The sequence below is a fragment of the Berghia stephanieae genome, chromosome 1 (genome assembly GCF_034508935.2).
Source record: "Berghia stephanieae isolate SIO BIC M18660-M18661 chromosome 1, UCSD_Bste_1.3, whole genome shotgun sequence".
In the NCBI taxonomy this organism is placed as follows: domain Eukaryota; kingdom Metazoa; phylum Mollusca; class Gastropoda; order Nudibranchia; family Aeolidiidae; genus Berghia; species Berghia stephanieae.
In genome coordinates, this window is record NC_088360.1 from 76838342 (window position 1) to 76861603 (window position 23262).

The window sequence follows — 23262 nt, forward strand, 5'->3', positions numbered from 1 at the left end:
TCATACGGGGAAGAAGCAGATGGAAGGATATATAATTCACGCCCCCCCCCCCCCCCCCCCCCCCGAAAAAAACCCACAAAAAAAAACCCAAAAAAAACCTTGGGGTGGGGGGAGGGGGGAGGGGGGAGGGCAAAAGCTGCTGCCCTGAGAAAGATTTTCACCCATCATTCTCATACCCTGGATTTAATTCTCTTTTATAATCAATATCTACAATGTCACATAAGCAGTTTGTACACTACATGAGATAACTATAATATCGAATGATAAACACATAAATTTTATGATTGAAATAAATTATTACCATTATGACTCAAGATGAAATCAATTTGATCAAGAAAAAAGAAAAAAACAACAACAAAAAAGAAATTTAAATCATTATTTTTCTTCGCCAGCAGTACACAATCACACAACTTTATTTTATATCTTGTCAATGATATGCATTAGCAAAGCAACGGAACAAAACAAAAAGTCATTTTATTGGCAGTCTTTCAAAACACAAATAGCCTGGTAAAAACAAATTTTTCTCTTTGGCAAATACTTCTTTTCAGTCTATAATTTCTTTAGCAATAGTTCCCTTCCTTGACTTCTGATTATATTCTTCTTCACACTCATTTATACTAAACTAATACAATAAACACGATTTTATTTTCCCAACCATCTCTTTGTTTCTTATTTCTCTCTCAATCTTTCTTCCACTTTATTAGATTAAAATGGCAATCAGATGATGACCAGATGAATGTTCAAGCTGAAATATAAAATATGTCATTTTTTTAATGGCAACGTTACTAGACACACACCATCTCTCTCTCTCTCTCTCTCTCTCTCTCTCTCTCTCTCTCTCTCTCTCTCTCTCTCTCTCTCATACACACACACATACACACACATATGCATTCCCTCTTATTCCATCTAGTATACAACCGATCCCTTGCAAAAAAAAGCTTACCACTAAGAATATATACAATGAAAAGTAGTAAGTATTTTGCGATTCCATAAACATGAGACAGAAGTATTATGTAAACATTCATGACACACTTGCTAATATAAAAGACATGCTTTTAATCCTATCCAGCAGATGAACCAAGGTGTAATAAAACCATCAGATGATTATAACGTCTTTGCTTTCTTTATCAACTCTTCTACAAAAGTCTGGGAAAAGGAAATGAGATTTATAAAAAATTACGTTAGAAAATGTGAACACTCAAACACAGGAATATTGACAAAATCATTAGGTTCAAAATAACTATCATTTATGGTCAAAGGCATTCATTAAAATTATTCTATTTAAAATAAGTCTTATAATAACGATCTTGTATACAATAAATGTAATAGCTGGGATAAACAAATAAACACACAACAAGAAATGATTCGGACTGAAATTTACCAGAAAGTGTTAAGTACATGGGTCTTGATAGCCAACTAGCTTTTTGAATCCCCCCCCCCCCCCCCTCCCTAATGAAATTTACATAATTAGGAATAATCATGCCTGTGGTAAAAAAAAAAATCTGCTCTGAACTGCTTGCAGGTATGAATTAAATTCACAAAACAGAGCAAATCAAATAAGACAAAAAAAAATACCACTAGGGGTTTGGCAGTGCATTAATAAATAGTAAGGAGATTGTGCCAATTATTCCCCTTCATGCCTTTGTAAGCCTTAATAAAATTTGTCAGGCGTAATGAGTAACTGTCAAAGGTTCAGTGAGAATGAATGCTGAAAACATTTTTTGACCAACACTGACCAATTATAAGAAATTTTCTCAGGTAATTCAAGTATAAATGTCATAAATTCTAACAAATGTGTGAGATCTATCATTAAGGTACGTAGGAATCTGCCGTGAGTATATATTGACAATGTCAAATTTGGTTATTGAAAAGAAATACAATCGTGAATTTTCATAAAAAAATATTGTATTATTTATACAAGTTTATAGTCCCAAAATCATGTATAATTTCTACAATTTCATAGTCAGGAAATCTTATACTATCTATATAAATTTGTACTTACAGTGACTTCTTCCTTTGATACTTTAGCATCTTCTAGTTGATCCTGCAATGAGAAATAAGATAAATGATAAGACAAACAATTCTGAACCATTACTCAAAAGAATTCCTGACTTTACTCTCTCTCTCTCTCTCTCTCTCTCTCTCTCTCTCTCTCTCTCTCTCTCTCTCTCTCTCTCTCTCTCTCTCTCAATGGGATGCCATCAAAAGCGTTACAAAACCATTTTGATAACTAAGAATATTTAACTTTAACTTGAGCATTTATATAGAACAATATCCACTTGACAAAGGGTCTGTAAGGCAAAATTATAATTTTATTTTCAACAGAGACAACGCTGTTAAAGGTACTCATTTTACACCCAAGTACGGTAAAAGAATGTGAGTAAAGAGTCTTTTCCAAGGACTCAACTATGCACTGCTCAGTGACAGACTCAAACCAAGAAACTTCCGATCAAAGGTGAGTGTCATACAACTTGATCACCACTTTCGGCGATTATTTGCAAAGAGAGAGAGAGAGAGAGAGAGAGAGAGAGAGAGAGAGAGAGAGAGAGAGAGAGAGAGAGAGAGAGAGAGAGAGAGAGAGAGAGATTGTCCAGGTAGGAAAAAAAATCGGGGGAATGATGTATGCTTTTTTTTAGCCATGTGTATGAATGTTGAGTCTCAACGTTCCCCATATCGTCGATATAGCTTTTTTAAAATTAATTTATTTTATCTCAGCACTTCTTTTCGTTGGATGCCACCAAAAGGTTTGATAATATACATAACAATAACTATCGCATGTTTGTGTGTGTGTGTGTGTGTGTGTGTGTGTGTGTGTGGTATGTGCGTGCGTGCGTGTGTGTGTGTGTGGGGGGGGGGGGGCAGGCTGCCTTGTAGATCAAGACATTTTTGTTTGATTTGTCATCGATCCAAAGGAAAGAAATGCCACCGCTAAAGAATGTTCGTCACGAGAGTGTAGCCAACTTTTTACTTCCTCAATGAGATCCTCGTTGTTCTCGAAATACTGTCCAGACTAAAGGCACTTCCGTGTTCCACATTGAAAGTTCAAGGTGCAGACTTCTGTAAATTAATTGAGCGGTACTAGCAACTAACTTTTCACCTTCTTTTGCCGATCGTCACCTTGTATTGTGACGTAATTTTAAGGTTAAGTGTCGGGCGAAAATACGTTAACAAAAACTAACAGTAGGTATGACGGACGCGGCAAAGCTTTCACGAGAATTGCTGTGTATACGGAATTGCTATGTCATGCTTAACGGCTACGCCTTACCACACGCGACATGGTTAAAATCCAGTGACATCTATATTATGAAGTCCTAGTTAAAATCACTTAACGGAGGGGTCACTCCTAGCTGACACGCCTACTATTACGAGATATTCGTAAAATTACGAAATTTTGTCTCCGATTTCAGAACTTCACGAACAACTCTAAACCATCTTCCGCACTAGGACTGATGCCTTTCGGGTACTAAGCAAAGACCGTACCACCGAGCCATGCTGACTTTCTATTATCCTCTTGAATGATGCTAGTCCGTCAAAGATTACTTTCATCAGCGAACTGGTACTCATTTGCACCTGGGTAAAATGAGGTGATTCCAAGAAAGTCATTTTAAGATAAGATCGGAGATCACCATAGAGTCTACGGAATTGACCCTTGAGCAATCTTTGGGCCATTAAAGGATGCACCCAATATTGTTTTCTCTTTCAATTTGTCTTTTTTTTCCACGTAGTAAAGCACAGAAATATGCAACTTCTATTTCATCCATTACTAGTAGTAGTAGTAGTAGTATAGTAGTAGTAGTAGTAGTAGTAGTAGTAGTAGTAGTAGTAGTAGTAGTAGTAGTAGTAGTAGTAGTAGTAGTAAAGTAGTGGTAGAAGAGGTGGTAGTTGTAGTGGTGGTGGTGGTAGTAGTAGTAGTAGTAGTAGTAGTAGTAGTAGTAGTAGTAGTAGTAGTAGTAGTAGTAGTAGTAGTAGTAGTAGTAGGAGTAGTAGTAGTAGTAGTAGGAGAAGTAGTAGTAGTAGTAGTAGTAGTAGTAGTAGTAGTAGTAGTAGTAGTAGTAGTAGTAGTAGTAGTATGTTGTTGTTGTTGTAGATGTAGTAGTCGCAATAGTAGAAGTAGTGGTAGTAGTAGTAGTAGTAGTAGTAGTAGTATAGTAGTAGTAGTAGTAGTAGTAGTAGTAGTAGTAGTAGTAGTAGTAGTAGTAGTAGTAGTAGTAGTAGTAGTAGTAGTAGTAGTAGTAGTAGTAGTAGTAGTAGTAGTAGTAGTAGTAGTAGTAGTATTAGTAGTAGTAGTCGTAATAAGAAAGTTGCCCAAAGATTATACATCCTAAGGAAATTGAGAACATTTCAAGTAAGGAAGAAAACTATGTTAAGAGTTTATGACTCATTGATTAAAAGTGTAATTGCGTTTGGCTGCACCATATGGTTTGGAGGATGCCGACTTAAAGATAAATCAAAAATTTCAAAATCTATCAAAGAGGCATCAAAAATAATAAACCATCCTCTTGATGGAGTAGAAAGAATTCATGGAAAAGCAATAGAAAGGAAAGCATTCTCAATTACCAACAATAAAAAACATATTTTATACCATGAATTTAGTCTTTTAACCATCTGGGAGAAGGTTTTGTCAGATTAAATGTAGAACTAACAAGTATAAATCAACGTTCGTTCCATCAGCAATAAAAATTTTGAATATTTCATATGGTACAGAAAAACCAAGGATTGATTCGTTGACTGATTAACTGATTAATTTATTTAATGTAAGATTAACTGACCAATTGATAATGATGATAATTTTTGGTGTCGAATTGCCACAATCGTAACAAATTGAAAACGAAATGAATATGTTTATGTTGTGTATATCGCACGTGTGAAAGAAAGAAAGAGAGAGAGAGAGAGAGAGAGAGAGAGAGAGAGAGAGAGAGAGAGAGAGAGAGAGAGAGAGAGAGAGAGAAAATAAGTAGGAGTGAAATATCTGTTCAATCTTAGTTATCGTTTAACATTATAACAAGTGTAACTAAATGACAAATTGCCATATTTATGGACAATAAAGATCTATTATTATTATTATTATTATTAATAGTAGAAGTGGTGGTAGTAGTAGTAGTAGTAGTAGTAGTAGTAGTAGTAGTAGTAGTAGTAGTAGTAGTAGTAGTAGTAGTAGTTGTTGTTGTAGAAGTAGTAGTAGTAGGAGCAGCAATAATATTACTCTTGCTATAAGAATATTTCATGATTATATAAATCTTATGTAAACAAATCCCATTGTACAGTGTAAAAAATCACTATCGTCATGTCGTATCTTATGTTGATTCATAAAATGTGAATTATTAGAGTTGTACCAAGGACTTATTTTTTAAATTATTAATTTATAATTCAAACTATTAAATAACTAATCTATTAATTAGAAGATTTTACATTATTATTATCACCATTATAATTATCATTATTGTTATTATATTATTATTATTATTATTATTATTATTATTATTATATTATTATTATTATTATATTATTATTATTATTATTATTATTATTATTATTATTATTATTATTATTATTATTATTATTATTACTATCATTGTTTGCCTTGCTTTATTATTGATTTTATTTACTCGATTTGTTGATGAAAATATTATATTCTTGTATGAGTTACAATTGCCTGCAAATAAACTTTTGAATCTTGTAAAAAAAAAAATTTAAAAAAATGCATTCGCGCAGGTGTGTCCCGGGACAGTCCTGTCCTAGTGCGGAACCCCTATTGAATAGAAGTTTTCTCCAGTGGGACAGGACAAATTTGTCCTGGGGCAGTTTTGTCCTAGTGCGGAAGGAGTCTTAGTCATTGAAAATGATTGAAAATGAAAGTTGATGCAAGACTACATAATTTTACTGATTTGAAAAGTTTGGACAGCAACAAATCATGTGATTGACTGTAGTCTATGTGAGGTCGTTGGTATGCCCCCCCCCCCCCCCACACACACACACACAAACACACACATATATACATACACAAATGCGCGCGTAAACAAACAAACAAACAAATACCTAAGGTGAATAACAAGACCTGAAACCAAATTACTGAACACTGTTTGGGACAGAGTCACTTTACTCAAGAACCCGATCCATACAATGAGGCCATACACACACGCTTCAATTACTTCAAATTCCATTTACAAAAGAGCAAAAAGAAGCTTCGTGAATAATGAAAGAATGTGTCACATTGTGCACGAGGTTGGCGGTGAACGACATGAAATAATGATGCGTGGTATGTAGTCCGTCTCCGTACTATCTTATATATATTATACGTTATCTATGGGATCTCTGAACGGCATTTATCCCCCCCCCCCCCCCCCCACACACACACACACACAAACTATGTCTCTCTCATTCTACTGAAACTGTTTTTATTATTATTATTATTATTATTATTATTATTATTATTATTATTATTATTATTATTATTATTATTATTATTATTATTATTATCTTATATATATAATATATATATATATATATATAGATAGTATGCAGATGACGTCACTCAGGCCTTTGTTATTGTTTTTGCCATCCGCGTTTGTGAGTTGTTCTCACTAAACTGTATTAACCAGACTATAAAAGTTCATGGTTACACAGAGTTTGTGTGTTGGTCCGTTGTACTTCCGGATGGCAATGTTGTGAACTCCTTGGCCAAGCGCATTCTATCTATATATAATTAATATAACAATTATCTTATTGCGTGTATGTTTGTGCGCGCAAGTGTATGAGATGTTAGGCTTAGATAAGGCTTCCATGAAATGTAATGCGCCAATGAACGTATTCAAAATATTCGTGTAATGTTAAAGCATGCACATATTACATATTTTGAATATTGAAATCAAATCTTGCAAAAACGCAAGCGGTCTTGCGATGAAAGAATCGACATATTTTCCAACAGTATGATCAGCTTCCAAAAAAGAATAAGAATGTGTAATAAACAAATCAAGACGGAACGGTTAACGCATTATGAATGCATTACAAAAGAATTTTAGTCAAGGAAGAGTATTGTCATAATAGGACCGATTGAACGGGTATGTATTTTGCATTGTGAGAGTTTGTCGCATTGGAAGGTTCCTAGGAGCAGGGACGTTCTATCATCGGCTGGAAAGGGAAAGAAACTTCACAGGTTTTCTACCAACAACAACAAGAGAATTGAATATGATGGCTAAATGTGAGGCGGATAATAGCAACCGTTTAAAACCAATAATTCAACACTGAAAGGGCAGTCGGTGGACAATGACATAATTGATATTTCGCCTCTACCGAGATTAAGAATGAGAGCCTAGTTAGCCAAATTAAAAAATGAAAATAGAAAAGAATTAAATAAAATAAATAACTTAAAATATAGCAAAACTCGATAAAGGCATGCATTATTCAGTGGTTATTAAGATGAACAAAAGACATTGCCACATCGTCTTATAGATGAAGCAAAGTGTTTTTCGCAAGTATGTGGTGGCCGATTTATCTAATAGAAAAAACAAGTTTTTTCAGTCTTCTTGGATGGAATGGGCTTGGCAAGTCTTAATGAAATAATGAAGCTAGACTATTTGGAATTGGATTTCGACATGAATCGGGATAGAAAATAGCCTGATTAAGAAAAATAGTCCTTCAGAGCCACTGAAGTTCAATTTGAACCAATGGACCGTCATTCATTACGGTTTCTATATGGTGAAACGGACAACAACAATTGCTTGCTACCCTTTGAATAGTACGCTAATCTATCGTGAGGTACTTTCCATCAGATCTAACAGACCCAGCTACCCAATCACTGCTAGTTGGACAGGAGGCTCAGAAAAAAAAAATCCCGACTGCACCCGAGATCGATCTCGCCCCCTTTGCGTGTGACCTACCCGAACTGCGTAGGGTAAGTTAACAACTGCAGAAAAAAAAAATTATATATATATATATATATACACACAAATGGAATACATGGACATTGTTGTCAAAGACGAATATAGAAAAACTAATGCATGCATTCTTAGGAAGAAAATTCTTCTATAATAAATGTATACTTTTATAGGATATAGCCTGTGATACATACATTCATCATTAAATCAAGAAATACCATTGCCCTAGTGTACTTTACGGCGTTTGTTCGAGTGGTGTGTGTGTGTGTGTGCGTCAGAAGATAGATGGAAAGAGGTAAAAACACATATATCAATGGTAAATGTTCGTGTGTGTGTATGTGTGTGTGTGTGTGTATGAGAGAGAGAGAGACAGAGAGAGAGAGAGAGAGAGAGAGAGAGAAAGAAGGAGAGAAAGAAAGAAAGAAAGAGAGAGAGAGAGAGAGAGAGAGAGAGAGAGAGAGAGAGAGAGAGAGAGAGAGAGAGAGAGATTGCTTCATTAAACAAGTGTGTGTGTGTGTGTTTGGGTGGGTGTGTGAGCATATAATATGTATGAATGTATGTGCAAGTTAATACACATCACTCTGCTTTATCACTAAATCTCACGAAGTCATAAAAATATTCCCTTCGAGCGAATTGGCTTGATTGTGAATAATAATATCTCTTAACCTATAACTGTTGCTTGGTGTCTTACCGTATATATTACAAATACAAATAAAGCGATGGTAAATCCACGAGAATCGTCAAACAAAGCAAAATTGGTTCTTTTTTCAACTTTCCCCCACTATACCTCAACTATATTATAAGCCCCTATCAGCGCAAATAGTGCTATCATCATCATGGTAGGTTTGTGCAAATCGAACTTAGGCAGTTCCAGTTTCAGCCATAACCAAGTCTCCGAAAAAAAAAAAACAAGCCGTTACGTGCGGCTTTTGCGGTCTTGTGTTATCGCAAGCGGCTTGCAATCTATATGCCACACGTTCGAGCCCCAAAGCAAAATTGAATTCATATTGAAAGGCTCGTTTTACTCTTATTTTCTCATCATGCTCAGATGTAAACTGAAAGTTTGGCCAGCTCAGTCTTCACTGAAAAGAAATTAACGCTCGCGATTTAAATAGAGAAAAGTTCACAGTTTGTGTACGCTGCGCTTTATAGAATTCAAGCTTTATTGAAATACGGGGTCTCCAAAAAGGCTAAACACTCATTTTGTCATTGATTGAAAGAGAGAACTATCTTAATTCTCTCTTTCTCTCTCTCTCTCTCTCTCTCTCTCTCTCTCTCTCTCTCTCTCTCTCTCTCTGTGTGTGTGTGTGCGCGCGCGCTCGCGCGTGTGTGTGTGTGTGTGTGTGTGTGTGTGTGCCATATCAGTAAATAAATACTGATATCACTGATAATAATTCTATTTTTCAAAATAAAAATTTATTTGTAAAAGTAAGGGAAAAAAAAACCCCCGAAAAACCAATTGACAAGGGAAAATATCACTCGCAACATAATATATTAAATCCACTGGATGACTTTATGACAGGTCCATAATAGTGACTCATGTCGTCATTGAATTGAAAGAGAAGACTATCCCTTTTTTATTTGTCATAGCAGTAAATAAATACAATGATACTGATAATAATATTTTTCAAAATAAAAGGAATTTTTTTTCGAAAACCCAAGTGATGAGGAAAATATAACTTGCAACATAAAATATTAAATCCACCGGATGATTTTTATGACAGGTCCATAATATTGACTTACCCATGCGTACTGCCGCCTTTCACTGTCTGTGTCTAAATTGAGGATTTCTTCCAATTCTAGTTCGCAGTCATGATCGTCATCCTAAAATGGAAATAACAATAAAAAAACAAAATGCGATTTTAATGTAATGGATACATCACTTTTGGTTGATATTCCGTTGGCAAGTTTTACACACATGATAGATTTTTTCTCTTCTTCTTTTGAAGACTCGATCCTAGTAGATACCGAGTTTATTCTGTTGAAACTTAACTAGAGAACATAAAAAGGATTAAAAGCTATGACCGAATTATACGATTATATTCAATTATCTTATTATTATTATTATTATTATTATTATTATTAGTAGTAGTAGTAGTAGTAGTAGTAGTAGTAGCAGTAGCAGTAGCAGCAGCAGCAGCAGCAGTAGTAGTAGTAGTAGTAGTAGTAGTAGTAGTAGTAGTAGTAGTAGTAGTAGTAGCAGTAGTAGTAGTAGTAGTAGTAGTAGTAGTAGTAGTAGTAGTAGTAGTAGTAGTAGTAGTAGTAGTAGTAGTAGTATTTTGGGGTTTGTTTTATACAATTATAGATATAATATGTAGAAAATAATACACCTGGAAATGAAATGACGAAAACAACAGAGTAAATTACACTGTCAATTGCAATTAAAATACCATGAGATGCGATAACTTGTCGATATCGAGACACGAAGAAACAATATGTAAGAGGAACACAGAAATATGAATTTGTCATGTCCGATAATTAATGAGACGTAAAGGCCTGTGATACCAAATCAAACATAAAATATTTCTCAAACAAAGCCAAGCGTCAAAATAGTGCGCACACAACAGGGTTAAAACTTTATTCATTCTACGACAGAGATAATGAGCTCAAGTGCCTCGCGGTTTAAAGGGGTAAATGTTCACAGAAAAACATTTGAAGACTAAAATTTATCTTGAATTATTATTATTATTATTATTATTATTATTATTATTATTATTATTATTATTATTATTATTATTATTATTATTATTATTATTATTATTATTATCGTCGTCGTCGTTGCTGTTGTTCTTGTTGTTATTTATCTTTTTAAAAGCTACAATAACAGCAACAACAACCAGAATGACACTTATTGTATGACAATGTTGTGAAATTCAAGTGTAGGTAATGATGTGTAACGATGTCATCTGTCAACCGGATCGAAACCATGAACAAGTTCATTTAATATATATATATATATATATATATATATATATATATATATATATATATATATATATATATATATATATATATATATATATATATATATATAAATTTTGATATATATATATATATCCTTTCTTTAAAAAATATAGCATTGTGGAGAACAGTGCGCTTATTTGAGTCAATAAAAAAATTGATACGGCGCACAACTCTACTGAAAGATTTGAAAATTAGAAATGTATTTTTTACAGATAGATAAACAGATAACTTGATTTCCTTTTATAATTTAAAGTCAGTTTGAAAGTTCGTCGAGTCAAACAGATATAATAAAATATGTACCGACGACACTAATAATAGACCCTCATAATCAACTAATTTTGACACTGTAAAAAGTTGTCAATTTGCGTCATCTATTTATGACATCAAGTATTATTATTACTTCCGTTGTGCTGTTGATTTAGCGGTGATCAGTGTTGTTATGTAGTAGTAGTACTATGTGTTTGTGTGCGTGTGTTGTGTGTGGTGTATACATGTGTGTGTGGGTGTTGGTATTTTTCAGCAAATCGTGGCATTCACAGTGATATTATTCACTTGATCACATGAAGGTATTTCAGTCGCCATTTTGATTCTTTTTTTACTATTAGGGTTAGTAAAGGGGAGACATTCCGAAAGCTCCTACATCCCCAGTATTCTTTAAATTTGTATTTTCACCGTTGATATTTTGTCAGGCATTTATTTATTCAATTTGTCATTATATAGAAGTATTTTAAAAACTCTAGAACAAACCTTGATAGATTTGTGAAAGTTTAAAATTTCCTAATTTGACCATTGTTTTGATTTTCGGCCGCCATTTTGATTTGTTAAGTATTGAAAGGTAGTGCAAAGCAGTCCGAGAGTTGTTTTATTCAATTTGTCATCATTTTTTTTATTAGGGTTAGCTCGAGATCGGAGGATATTTTTTTTTCTATTAGGGTTAGTCATACGTCTTAGTAAAGATGCTAGGATGTTTGTTTTTCCATAAGTTAAGTAAAGGGGAGACATTCCGAAAGCTCCTACATCACCGGTATTCTTTAAATTTGTATTTTCACCGTTGATATTTTGTCAGGCATTTATTTATTCAATTTGTCATTATATAGAAGTATTTTAAAAACTCTAGAACGAACCTTGATATATTTGTGAAAGTTTAAAATTTCCTAATTTGACCATTGTTTTGATTTTTGGCCGCCATTTTGATTTGTTAAGTATTGAAAGTTGAAAGGTAGTGCAAAGCAGTCCGAGAGTTGTTTTTTTCTATTAGGGTTAGCTCGAGAGGTTAGTATAAGTCTTATTAAAGGTGCTAGGGTGTTTGTTTTTCCATAAGTTAAGTAAAGGGGAGACGTTCCAAAAGCTCCTACATCCCCAGTATTCTTTAAATTTGTATTTTCACCTTTGATCTTTTGTCAGGCGTTTATTTATTCAATTTGTCATGATTTTTTCTATTAGGGTTAGCTCGAGATCGGATGATTTTTTTTTCCTATTATGGTTAGTCATAAGTCTTATTAAATTGCTAGGGTGTTTGTTTTTCCTATTAGGGTTAATTAAAGGTACTAGGTTTAATATTTTCTTGGGGTTAGTTGATGGAATATATTATTAAATTTTCTATTGGGCCACACAGAAAAATCAACCGAAGATATACCAAATTACAAAGACAACGTTGTTTACCAATCTACCCTCATTAAATGATGGTGAGTACAGTATAGAATGAAAATAGTTCTTTCCCCGCGAAATTGCGGGCTTTTTACTAGTCTTGTATGTGTGTATATGTGTGTATATGTGTAAGTGTGTGTGTGTGTGTGTGCTGGTTAGTTTGACATAGAATTAGCCTGTCTATGCATTCGATTTTGTTAATATTGTTTGATGCGCCCTGGATCAGACAATTTTACATTGATTCAGATGCCGAAATATATATAATATACAAAAAAATATATATTTCGGCATCTGAATCAATGTAAAATTGTTCTGATTCAGGACGCATCAAACAATATTAACAAAATCCAATGCAAAGACAGGCTAATTCTATGCCAAACTAACCAGCACGCCCTGTCTCTATGGCTGTCATTTTGTGCGTCCATATTACTATCTGTTTTCCCCACTTCAATACCAAGTACACCTATACACGCAAACAATTATTAGTTTTCGACCTTTATTGGATTTTCGAGGGGAAGCCCGATCTTGGAAGGGCTCTTCGAAAAACAATATATGTCAATAACTGTATTTTAACACCCCGGCTGTAAAGTTTCCTATAAATATCATCGTTAAAGTCATTAAATATAAAATATCAAAAGAGAATATAAATAGAATGAAGTTGACATCACTCGGGTCTTTGTTATTGTTTTTTGCCATCCGAGTTTATGAGTAATTCTCAATCAACGGTATGAACCAGACTCTAAAAGTTTAAGGTTACAACATAGTTTTGTGTGTTGGTCCGTTATACTTCCGGATGGCAATGTTGTGAGCTTCTTAGCCAAGTGCATACATTATATTTATGTGAGACGAGATAAGAAGGAGATTTTAGGTCAATTCAAAGTATCCCAAAAAAAAAAAAAATTTAAATCACATTGTTGGGTATTACTCCCTTTTGTATTATTTAATTAAATGACGAAACAAGTTATGATGTCCAAGTTCAATAAAAGCAAAGTTCAGTTCGGTGCAGAGCACGGAAAAGTTTTTTTAAAAGGTGAAGGTCAGCAGTCATTAATTTTTCGATAAATGACCGCTTACCTTCACCTTCGATGTGAATTGTGTAAGTCAATGACACAATTACGTCATAAAAGATCTTTGATGAATTTTAAACATGACTGGTTTATTCCTATTAGCGGCCAAAAAGGGGTGTTGTAAAATTGATTCTATGGACACGGAAATTAATAATAATAATAATAACAATAATAATAATAATAATAATAATAATAATAATAATAATAATAATAATAATAATAATAATAATAATAATAATAATAATAATAATAATAATAATAACAATATAATAATAATAATAACAACAATAATAATAATAATAATATAATAATAATAATAATAATAATAATAATAATAATAATAATAAAAAGAATAAGAATAATAATCATAATCATAATAATAATAATCATAATAATAATAATATTAATAACAATAACAATTACTATCATTATCACTATTAATATTCCTATTCTTCTTATTCTATTTCTTCCTATTATTATTATTCAGAGACGCCAAATTAAAATTTGGAACACGATAATTTCTGACACCACTCGGGGAAATTTCAATGCCGAAACAGGAATGTCCGCACACAAAATCTTTGGGATGGTATTTCGGTTTGTATTTACATATCAAAAAGTAATAAGTCGGTAACTATTTAGAACTGTATACGATATGTAAACACAATGCCAAATAGCATCCCGAAGTTGTTTTATTTACATACCAAATAAAAATTAAAACCTAATGGGGCGATAGTGGTGGTGGCGGTGGTTGTAGTAGTAATGGTAGTAATGATGATGATGTGGTGGTAATGATTGTAGTAGTAATGAGTGATGATGATGGATGATGATGATGATATTAAGGCTGGTTGAAGTAGTAGTGGTAGTGAAGACGGTGTGGTGGCGGTGATGGTTGTAGTAGTAGTGATAGTGATGATAATGTGGTGGTGGTAGTGAATGTAAAAAAAATATAGTAGTAGTAGTAGTAGTAGTAGTAGTAGTAGTAGTAGTAGTAGTAGTAGTAGTAGTAGTGATAATGAGGTTGTGGTGGTGGTTTTGATGATGATGTAGCGGTGGTTGTTGTAGCGGAACTGGTGGTAATGATCACTCAAACCCACCCCGTGAACACAAATCCCATTTGTTTTTTCCCAACGCATCTTGAACACAGCGTGTATTGTTGCGTAACCGGAAAGTCGACGAAATATAATTAAAACTCAGAACTTTTATTATTAAAAATGTCAAGTTGGGCGATATTTTCTAGGTTTACATGCTTGGAAATGTCATTTACATTTGAGTTGCATCAGTTTTAATTGTTTCCAGTCGGGTGTTATAAAATATAACAATTAAAGCAGACTCTCGCATTTAAATTAAATATTGCCTACCGCTGTCTTATTCAGTAGGATAGTAATATCAACCAAGTATAGACTGACGAGAACAACTGATTATTATGTGTCCAATGCAAGTAGTAAAAGCACAAGGGAATGTCGCGATCGCCTGGTCATTGACATCACGTTGTGGCATGGTGTCTCGACATGGGGCACTTACTATGAATCGATAAATGCCCATAACATAATATATCGAATATTGAGGACACCCATATCATCGCGTTTGGGAGACCAAAAGGATTATGACGTCACCTTCATATTTGTTAAATCAATAGCATTTTATAGCTTTAGCTTTTGTTAAGTGCACTGAGTTCGAAATTTTGTCGGCTCCTATGGGGACAGAGAGCGCTGAATTAGCGATCTGCGCTTTTAAAAATCAAAACTGATCATATATTATTAGGTCACATCTTGTGAGAAAATGCCACTGTGCCGCTTTAACACATTAATTAATTCCGACTTGTGCGCTGGATCGTTTTGCAATGTTTTACATAAAGCTATAAATACATGGGGCTTTACGTGTGTAGCGTAATGTGAAATGTACCGGAAAGTTTTAAATTCACAGCGTCACATGCTATGCTTACTCCTCGTGAGGATTATAATATTATGAGATATGAAATCCCACTGACAAGGTAGGGAGCCTCTTGACACTTGTAGTATCATATCGTCCTCTCCAGACAAGGAGAGCTCGATCATGGTGGATGTGGAGTTTCTTACACATTTCCACATTACCCACTGTATCAATTGCATATTACTACCACCGTTCGTTTATACGCTACGGCACCCCCCCCCCCCCCCCCTTCTTTTTTGTGTGGGTGTTAAACTGATACAAAGCAATACGACCTTTCTTCAATTGGATTAAAAAGATTTATCCCATCATAAAATGTAATGTCAACATCTTTGCTAATTTGAATATGCCTCAAAGCCAGTTAAGAGTCGATGCCTCCGACATTGGAGACAAGCATGTTTTGCATAAAACCCAAGATGACAGCTTCTTATAATACACAGGCATAATCTGAATGAATACGGGAATTGCACATGATAATGATAGCGCAATCAGTTCTTAATGACTGGGATCTATAATAAATAGTAGAAGAACCCCCTTCCCTTCCAAAAAAAAAACAAAAAACAACAACAAACAAGGTAAGAGATGAAAACTCGAAAACTTGAACAGCGGCAATCAATAATCAAATGAGCATTGACAATTCCCAGTAATTCTATGGTTTCAAATAAGGCGGATAGAAACACAGATATAGAAACTAAGGTGGGGAGATTTTCTGAGAAATAAGGAGTGGACGGGAAGGGAGGGGTTGGGTGAAAGCGGTTGATAGAGAGCACGGACAATAAGAGAAGTGTGCATAGAGAAAGAAACCATGCACACATACTATACACACAAACTGAGGGAGACAGAGAGGGACACACGAGTGAGTGAGTGTGTGTGTATGTGAGAGAGAGAGAGAGAGAGAGAGAGAGAGAGAGAGAGAGAGAGAGGTGTCGGGTGACCAATCGTGCTCTACTGACCCCATTAGGGCATTTTACGATACTATCAACGAAATGAATGCCAAACATTCGTGTCAATGGGCATAACTTATAAACATCATAACCAGTGAGCTCTGGAGAGATAACGTTTCAAGACATCGCTGTATATCGAGACTCCGAATATGGTGTGCGAGAGAGAGAGAGAGAGAGAGAGAGAGAGAGAGAGAGAGAGAGAGAGAGAGAGAGAGATTGTCCGAGCAAACAAGCAATCAAAAAAAAAAAAAAAAAAGAGTAATGTATTGGAATTGATCAAGTCAAACTTTAATCCCAACAAGTATTTCGATCTAAATTCAAAGCGGACTGCAATTTATCGACATTAGGAACTAAATAAGGGCACACCCAACAGCGTCCTTTATACAAATATTAAGACCAAAGTATGGTTTGCCTCTCCGATGTCATGAGAGCAACGATCGCCACTCAGTTGAAATAAGTCATACAGTATTAAACTATAGAAATAAGAAATGGACAGAAAGGGCTTCAAATATAAAGAGAAACAACAACAAAAAGACGAAAGAAAGCAAAAACAGAAACACGACGGCAAAGACCTGCGTTGTTACAGATAAAGCAAAGATTTCCAATACAAACCACTGTCCATTATGTGTAAGCATTAAAGTAACGTCCAAGTAAAGTAGACATTAATATCCTATAAGCCCCGAAAAGTTCCGACCAGTATCCAACGCAAATAAATCTCGTATCTAGTGTTTCCTGTCGCGTGGAATACCCTTAATAAATGTCTTCTGTTGTGATTGTAGTATCATAATTGTACTGATAATGATGTTATGGCAGTAGTGATAATTAGCAGCAGAGGCCGTGACGTCACACCTCTTCCCGGTTCAAAACTTATTGGAAATGTGTAATGTCTCCGGAGGACTGACAATGGTGAGGTTACATAATGAATCATAAGGTGGCATAACTTTATTAGCATCAGGATGTATTGGCAGATTATTAGGGCTAGGTGGCGTAAAAGAGCTAGGATGAATTATCTTTGTTGGCGACAGTATGTATCTATTTGGGCTAGAAAATAAGATGACTTTACTCTAGTACCAGAAGAATTGTTCCGAAGGACTAGTTTCACATTTCCAAGGAGACTGGAACCAGTATTTTGACATCACACTATTGTTCCCCATTACGATGCCACGTACATGTGGCAGTCATAATATTGAGGAATCAATGACGTTGTAGTGATGATTGTGATATATGTAGACATGGTGGTGGTTGTAGTGGTGATAATAATGTCGTGGTATGTATGGATGTGGTCGAGATGCAGATGACGATGTTGCGGCAGAGGACGTGGTAACGGTCCTGAAAAATAAAGAAGTAATATTGCTTTACTTCCAACACTGCTATGTCGGAGCAGAGGCAGCAAGAAAGTATCGTTTAGCTTATCTTAAAAAAAAAACCAACAAAAAAAAAAAAACAAAAACAAAACAACAACATATAAATGTAATAAGGACACACAAAAAGAGGCAAGCTTAGAGCCTGAGCTCAAATATCAAGCCGCGTACTACTACCCCGTAAATAAAGTAAAGTGTTTCAAGATTCACATTTTTACAAATATTATCACTACTCCATTCTCGGTCAAAATCATACTAACGATTTTTTAAAATCTGACCCTCAAACTTCCACAGACACACCGAATTACACAGGAAGGGAAGAAAAAAAAAACAAACAAAAAAAAAAAAAACAACAACAAACAGAACAAAAACAAAAAAGCTCCCATGTTACTATTGGTTTAATCAATAGGGATAATCTCAAGGAGGTGTTGAGAGAATGACCCGAGTCCATCGCATTCCCGTGGGTATAGGGTACACTTACACGAGCAAAGACAAGGAAGGCACGGCTCTGTTTTCTAACGGTGTTTAATTGCATAAATGATTAATGCACTGACTTCAGGGGAGTGCAAACACACCCAGTAAACTGATGCCAGTTACCTTTCCCTTCCTTTATCTAGAGTAAACCGCATTGTATCAGAACCCGGCATTGTACCAATGGCCAATTCTAAAATTAAACGGAACAGGTCTGCGTAACAACTACAAGCTAGTATCAAAGTAGGTCAGGACTTAAGACCTAAAGATCCTTTGGAATTTGTAAAGGTACCACGCGCATCTAACTCGGCGATTACAATGTCGACACGGTGCTTAAATAAATTCCTCTTGACAAAACTCCCAGATTAAAATCAGATGGGTCTAAGTTGCTACACAGATTTAAAAAACAAACAACAAAGCCTAATGTTATAGATGAAGGTATGAAAAGAAGGGGGGGGGGGGGGGGGGGGGGGGGGGGGGGGGGGGGGGGGGGGGGGGAAGAGGGGAGAGGCGATAGACGATGGAGATCAATCAAACCCGACTTAGTTCCGAGAGCTGTCGTCAATACGAAAACACGGGTGGTATGGAGAAATTAAAAAAAAATATATGCGGACATCACCACAAAGGTCTACGTTTTATATTAACACCCCAAGCTGAATGGTAGTTAACAAGAGTAAAACAACAACAACAACAGCAGCAATAATAATAATAATAGGAGAAAAATAATCACGTGACCCCAAAACAAGGAACGCTAAAAGGGTATTTCACACACCACTAAAAAAAATAAGTTTTTAAATAATTTAAAATATTTTAAGACGCGTGGATGGGTATATTTTGACGGATGGTATAAAATATTTTAGACTAGAATATTTTCGTTAACGGGTGTGATTTCTTTTGTAACACAAGAAGAAAACACATGGTGGGTCCCAATTTTTTATGTTAACAAAGCAACAATTCTAGTTGGATTACAAATGAAAACCTTAGAGAGGGCGTTGTAGTATTCTGTGCAATCCATTAAACCAGATAATAATAATAATAATAATATAATAATAATATAATAATAATAATAATAAATAATAATAATAATAAATAATAATAATAATAATAATAATTATTATTATAATACCATTATATCGGACACTGCCAATCTAAAGACTGGCCCCGGAAATTGAGGACCACATACTGAAAATACGAACTAATGGGGTGCCCAAAGACAATCTTCCCGGCGCTAGTTCAACCATGACAAACAAGCGAAATCTTAATCATTGTAAAAGATGGTTGAATACAATAATAAAGAGAGAGAGAGAGAGAGAGAGAGAGAGAGAGAGAGAGAGAGAGAGAGAGAGAGAGAGAGAGAGAGAGAGAGAGAGAGAGAGAGAGAGACCACTATCAATCATTTGGAGCTATGGTTGAAAGAAAATTAGTCTTAATTAAATGATGTGGTGATGGTATAAAGCAACTCGCAGAACTAGAACAGGAAGATTACTCTCCAGAGAAAAAACCTCTAGGGTTCTGGACCGAAACAAAGCAATGTCTCCTTGGTGCTTCTTTACTTGTAATTTCAGGACTAGCTAATCAATTTTTTTCAAAAATAATTATTTAAGCCCTTGGTTTATCCACAATGCCACGGCACCGATCAGGTCATATTTCTTTTTTCCATCCACTAATTTTACCCATGACCGCAATTAACAGCAAAAAGCCACAATTTTGTTTGCCTAATTTTAAAAATAAATGTTTTACTTTTTTCTTTTCTTGGCACTTTATATCAGTTTTCAGCACTTAACTGCCCCTCCCCCTACCACTATTGAGTGTAATATGAGTCAACCACAAAACACAGGCACAATCGGGAGGACATAATGTTTATAGAACCACAACCATTCCAACTCACACTATGTTACAATACATTGAAGACGGCACTGAGGAGATGGAGAGGTGACCAACTGTTTGTTTTTTTTTTTTACAAAATTGACTGTTCCGGAATTTGTTTGGGGTGGGGTGTTCAGGCCTCCCATGATGGGCAGAAAGTTCACACGCTGTATCTTCTATCCCCTATACATGTTTCCTCTTTCCATGTTGCTCATTGTCTTTGTTCTGGATTTAGATTGCTCACTTTTCCCCCTGGTCTTGGCAGGGGTCTTTAGTTGGGAGGAAGACAGTCAAATAACACCTTTCTTCTTAAGATGATACTTTTCCTTGTAAATCATCTCTCTGTTTTGTACTATAAGAGTTTTGAATAGTATTGACATTTTAGCGGATCCTTCATAGCTGGGCCCTTAACTTGTGCCTTTGTGGGACTTTTAGGTAATGTCAAAATTGGCACATCGATGAATTGCTCGCGAGCTTTAACTTCAGATCTACAACTTTTCCTATATCCTCTTTCTTTTTACTGATCCTGAAATGACCTACAGCGTCACAAGACCTATAAAAAACCTGTAAAAACAAAACAGACCTAGCCGTTTTTTTTGGGTTTTTTTTTATTTGTGGGGAGGAGGTGGTTTTTGGACAAAATTTGTTTGTATTGTTATTTTTTTGTCTGCACTTTGTCTTTGTGTATTATTTTGGTTCCAGATTCGTGAAAAATTAGAGAAAATATGCTTACATTTTCAGAAAAGGAAATTATGTTCAAATTTAAATGCAAAATATATCACTAACCATTATATACAGTGTTATTAAAATTGATTCATGACATTTCAAAGGACCACATGTTGTTTAACTGGTTTGAATTTTGTAAAACCAGCAGCAAATGTTTGGCAAAATTTTGCAATTCTTCATGACCTTTTTTTTTGTTGTTACAAAATTTTTAGAACTCCCTCTATTATTCCCCTTTGTCTTACTTTTTCTTGGGTACTTTTTAATTGTAATTCTAGAACTTTTTACTACCCAATTTCTCTCTCTTTACTGGCGCTGATATGACCTAAATGTGTTGCAAGCGCCTTAAAACAAACAAAAACAAACAAATCATAGATCTAAATATTCGTGGTTTTTGGGAGATTACAATTGCAGTCGCTATTGTTAACGTTAACAATCAATTTGCCCTCGCATAGATAAAAGTGTCTTTGTGTAATGATTGGAAGATTTATTTGATTTGCGATGAACGTGATGCAAAAGATACATGCATGACATAAAACATTATATATTCTGCCATTTGCAGCCGCGAAAAAGTGCGGGGAAAGGAGAATAATATGACTTTGGGCATTGAGCGTTTTATTTAAAAGCCAGTATGGGTTGGGCTTTGCCAAAAGGCAGTATCTTAGTTCTTTTTTCATTTTAAAAAATGCTGTTTTTTTTCTAAATATAAAACTAGAGGCGATTCTTGGCAGCAAACCACGTAATAGAGCCCCGCCACTGGGGTAGGGGCAGAGTACCGTCTAATACTAATATTATTGACTGGACTAGGTGCCTATTAATAAAATAAGCACTGGTTGAATACGGAGAGAAAATGATCAACTGGTAATGGGATTGGGGGGTAACATTAATTGGGGTAACCCACAAACAACCCAGATTCTGGACGCAGGGGAGAACTTGGGTTATGAGATCAAAGAGAAAAAGCCGCCGGTCTTGGGTTGTGGAAATGGTTGTTGGGGGGGAGGGGGGGGGGGGGGGAGTGTGTGTGTGTGTGTGATTATTCTTTTTTTAATGACTTAGAGATACTCATGAGTGTGTGTGTGTGTTTAGGAAGACCAATACAGTTTCTATAACTGCAAACGGAATAGTAACTGAGAGTGTCTTTAATGATACTTATGATAAGTTCCCCATTCGGGCACATTGCATTGCAGTATTCCGAATCGAAGAGCCATCGGAGACTATTCAGACACCACCCTGGTTAGCCACGGAGTTCTATTGAGTTTAGACTTGAGTCCGAATTGTCACTGGAAGCAATTCAGACTTGGGTCCCAATTGACACTGGAAGCAATTCAGACTCGGGTCTGAATAGCCTTTTCCTTCTCCTAATCTTGTGCATGTGGTCCGGTGCTCTAAAGCGAGTGTGTCCTGATCGTAACCTAAAGATTGTGACACTGTGTTTATAAGTTTAATTTTAGGGTCACTTTCATTAAAGCTTGAGTGCATCTTGTACCAGTTGGCTTTTATTTTTACCAATGCAATGTGTGTGTAGTAAGTGTAATAGTAATAGACTCTCTCTCTCTCACTTACACTACACACACCATTTTTTTTAATCGCTACCCTGTTGTTTCTTTTACATTGAGCTTCGTAAATATTAATATTATGGCGCTAATATTATATAATCATTTTAAAAATGATTTAAAAAACCACTTGTTGCCCCTTTTCCCATTCTCGAGTTTGGTTTCTCACGACTTTAGTTTTTTTTTTGAACCTTTGACAATGTGGATCTTTCTTGTAAAAGTAGACATATTGCCCTAATTTTATTATTGGACCTCGAATTGGACGTTTAGGTTCTTACAGAACTCATATTTATCTAGATAGTCTAGTCTACACTTTAAAAAAAAAGAGATTTGGATTTGGACGAGAGAGAGAGAGTGAGAGTGAGAGCTGACTTGGATCTTAATTCTCTGGATAGATAAGTCTTAGTCTTAGTAGAGAAGACTGTTGACTCTGTAGAAGTCAGAGTCGGAGTTTAAAGAAACCAACCCGTGATACCAAAATAAAGGTTTTTAAGCTAATATTTGTTACGATAGATACTCACGTCACTTTCGTACAGTTTCCTTAGTTCGTCGAATATCCACATCTCTACTCCAAGTCTTTTCTTTATGAGGAACATTTGGTGTGCACCGTATTTAGCAGTTAGATATTTTTTCTTTCTCTCATTGTGAGATTCCTTTAGGTCAAATCCAACATTTCGCGAGGAATCATCTGCACTGGACTTAACTTTTTCTTGATGTCCTGTGGCTCGAGGGGGAGGACTATAGTTTTCCATTTGACTCTGTTCAGGGTAGGACTGAGACTTAGAGTCACTGCGTAACGACGTAGTCATAACTTCATAGAAGCCTACAATACTACTGCGGAATGGTCGGTTCCGGTTCATGTCGAT

General features: G+C 35.2%; 1 protein-coding gene across 1 annotated transcript; it reads right to left on the reverse strand.

Annotated features, from left to right (window-relative positions):
- Positions 1-803: 803 nt before the first annotated feature.
- LOC144957591 (uncharacterized) lies at positions 804-23256 on the reverse strand. The gene is made up of 4 exons (XM_078888937.1): positions 22918-23256; positions 9618-9698; positions 2003-2044; positions 804-1146 (listed from the first exon to the last, which is right to left on the reverse strand). The coding sequence occupies exons 1-4, from the start codon at positions 23254-23256 to the stop codon at positions 1105-1107; spliced, it is 504 nt and encodes a 167-aa protein (XP_078745063.1). The 3' UTR covers positions 804-1104.
- Positions 23257-23262: the final 6 nt, after the last annotated feature.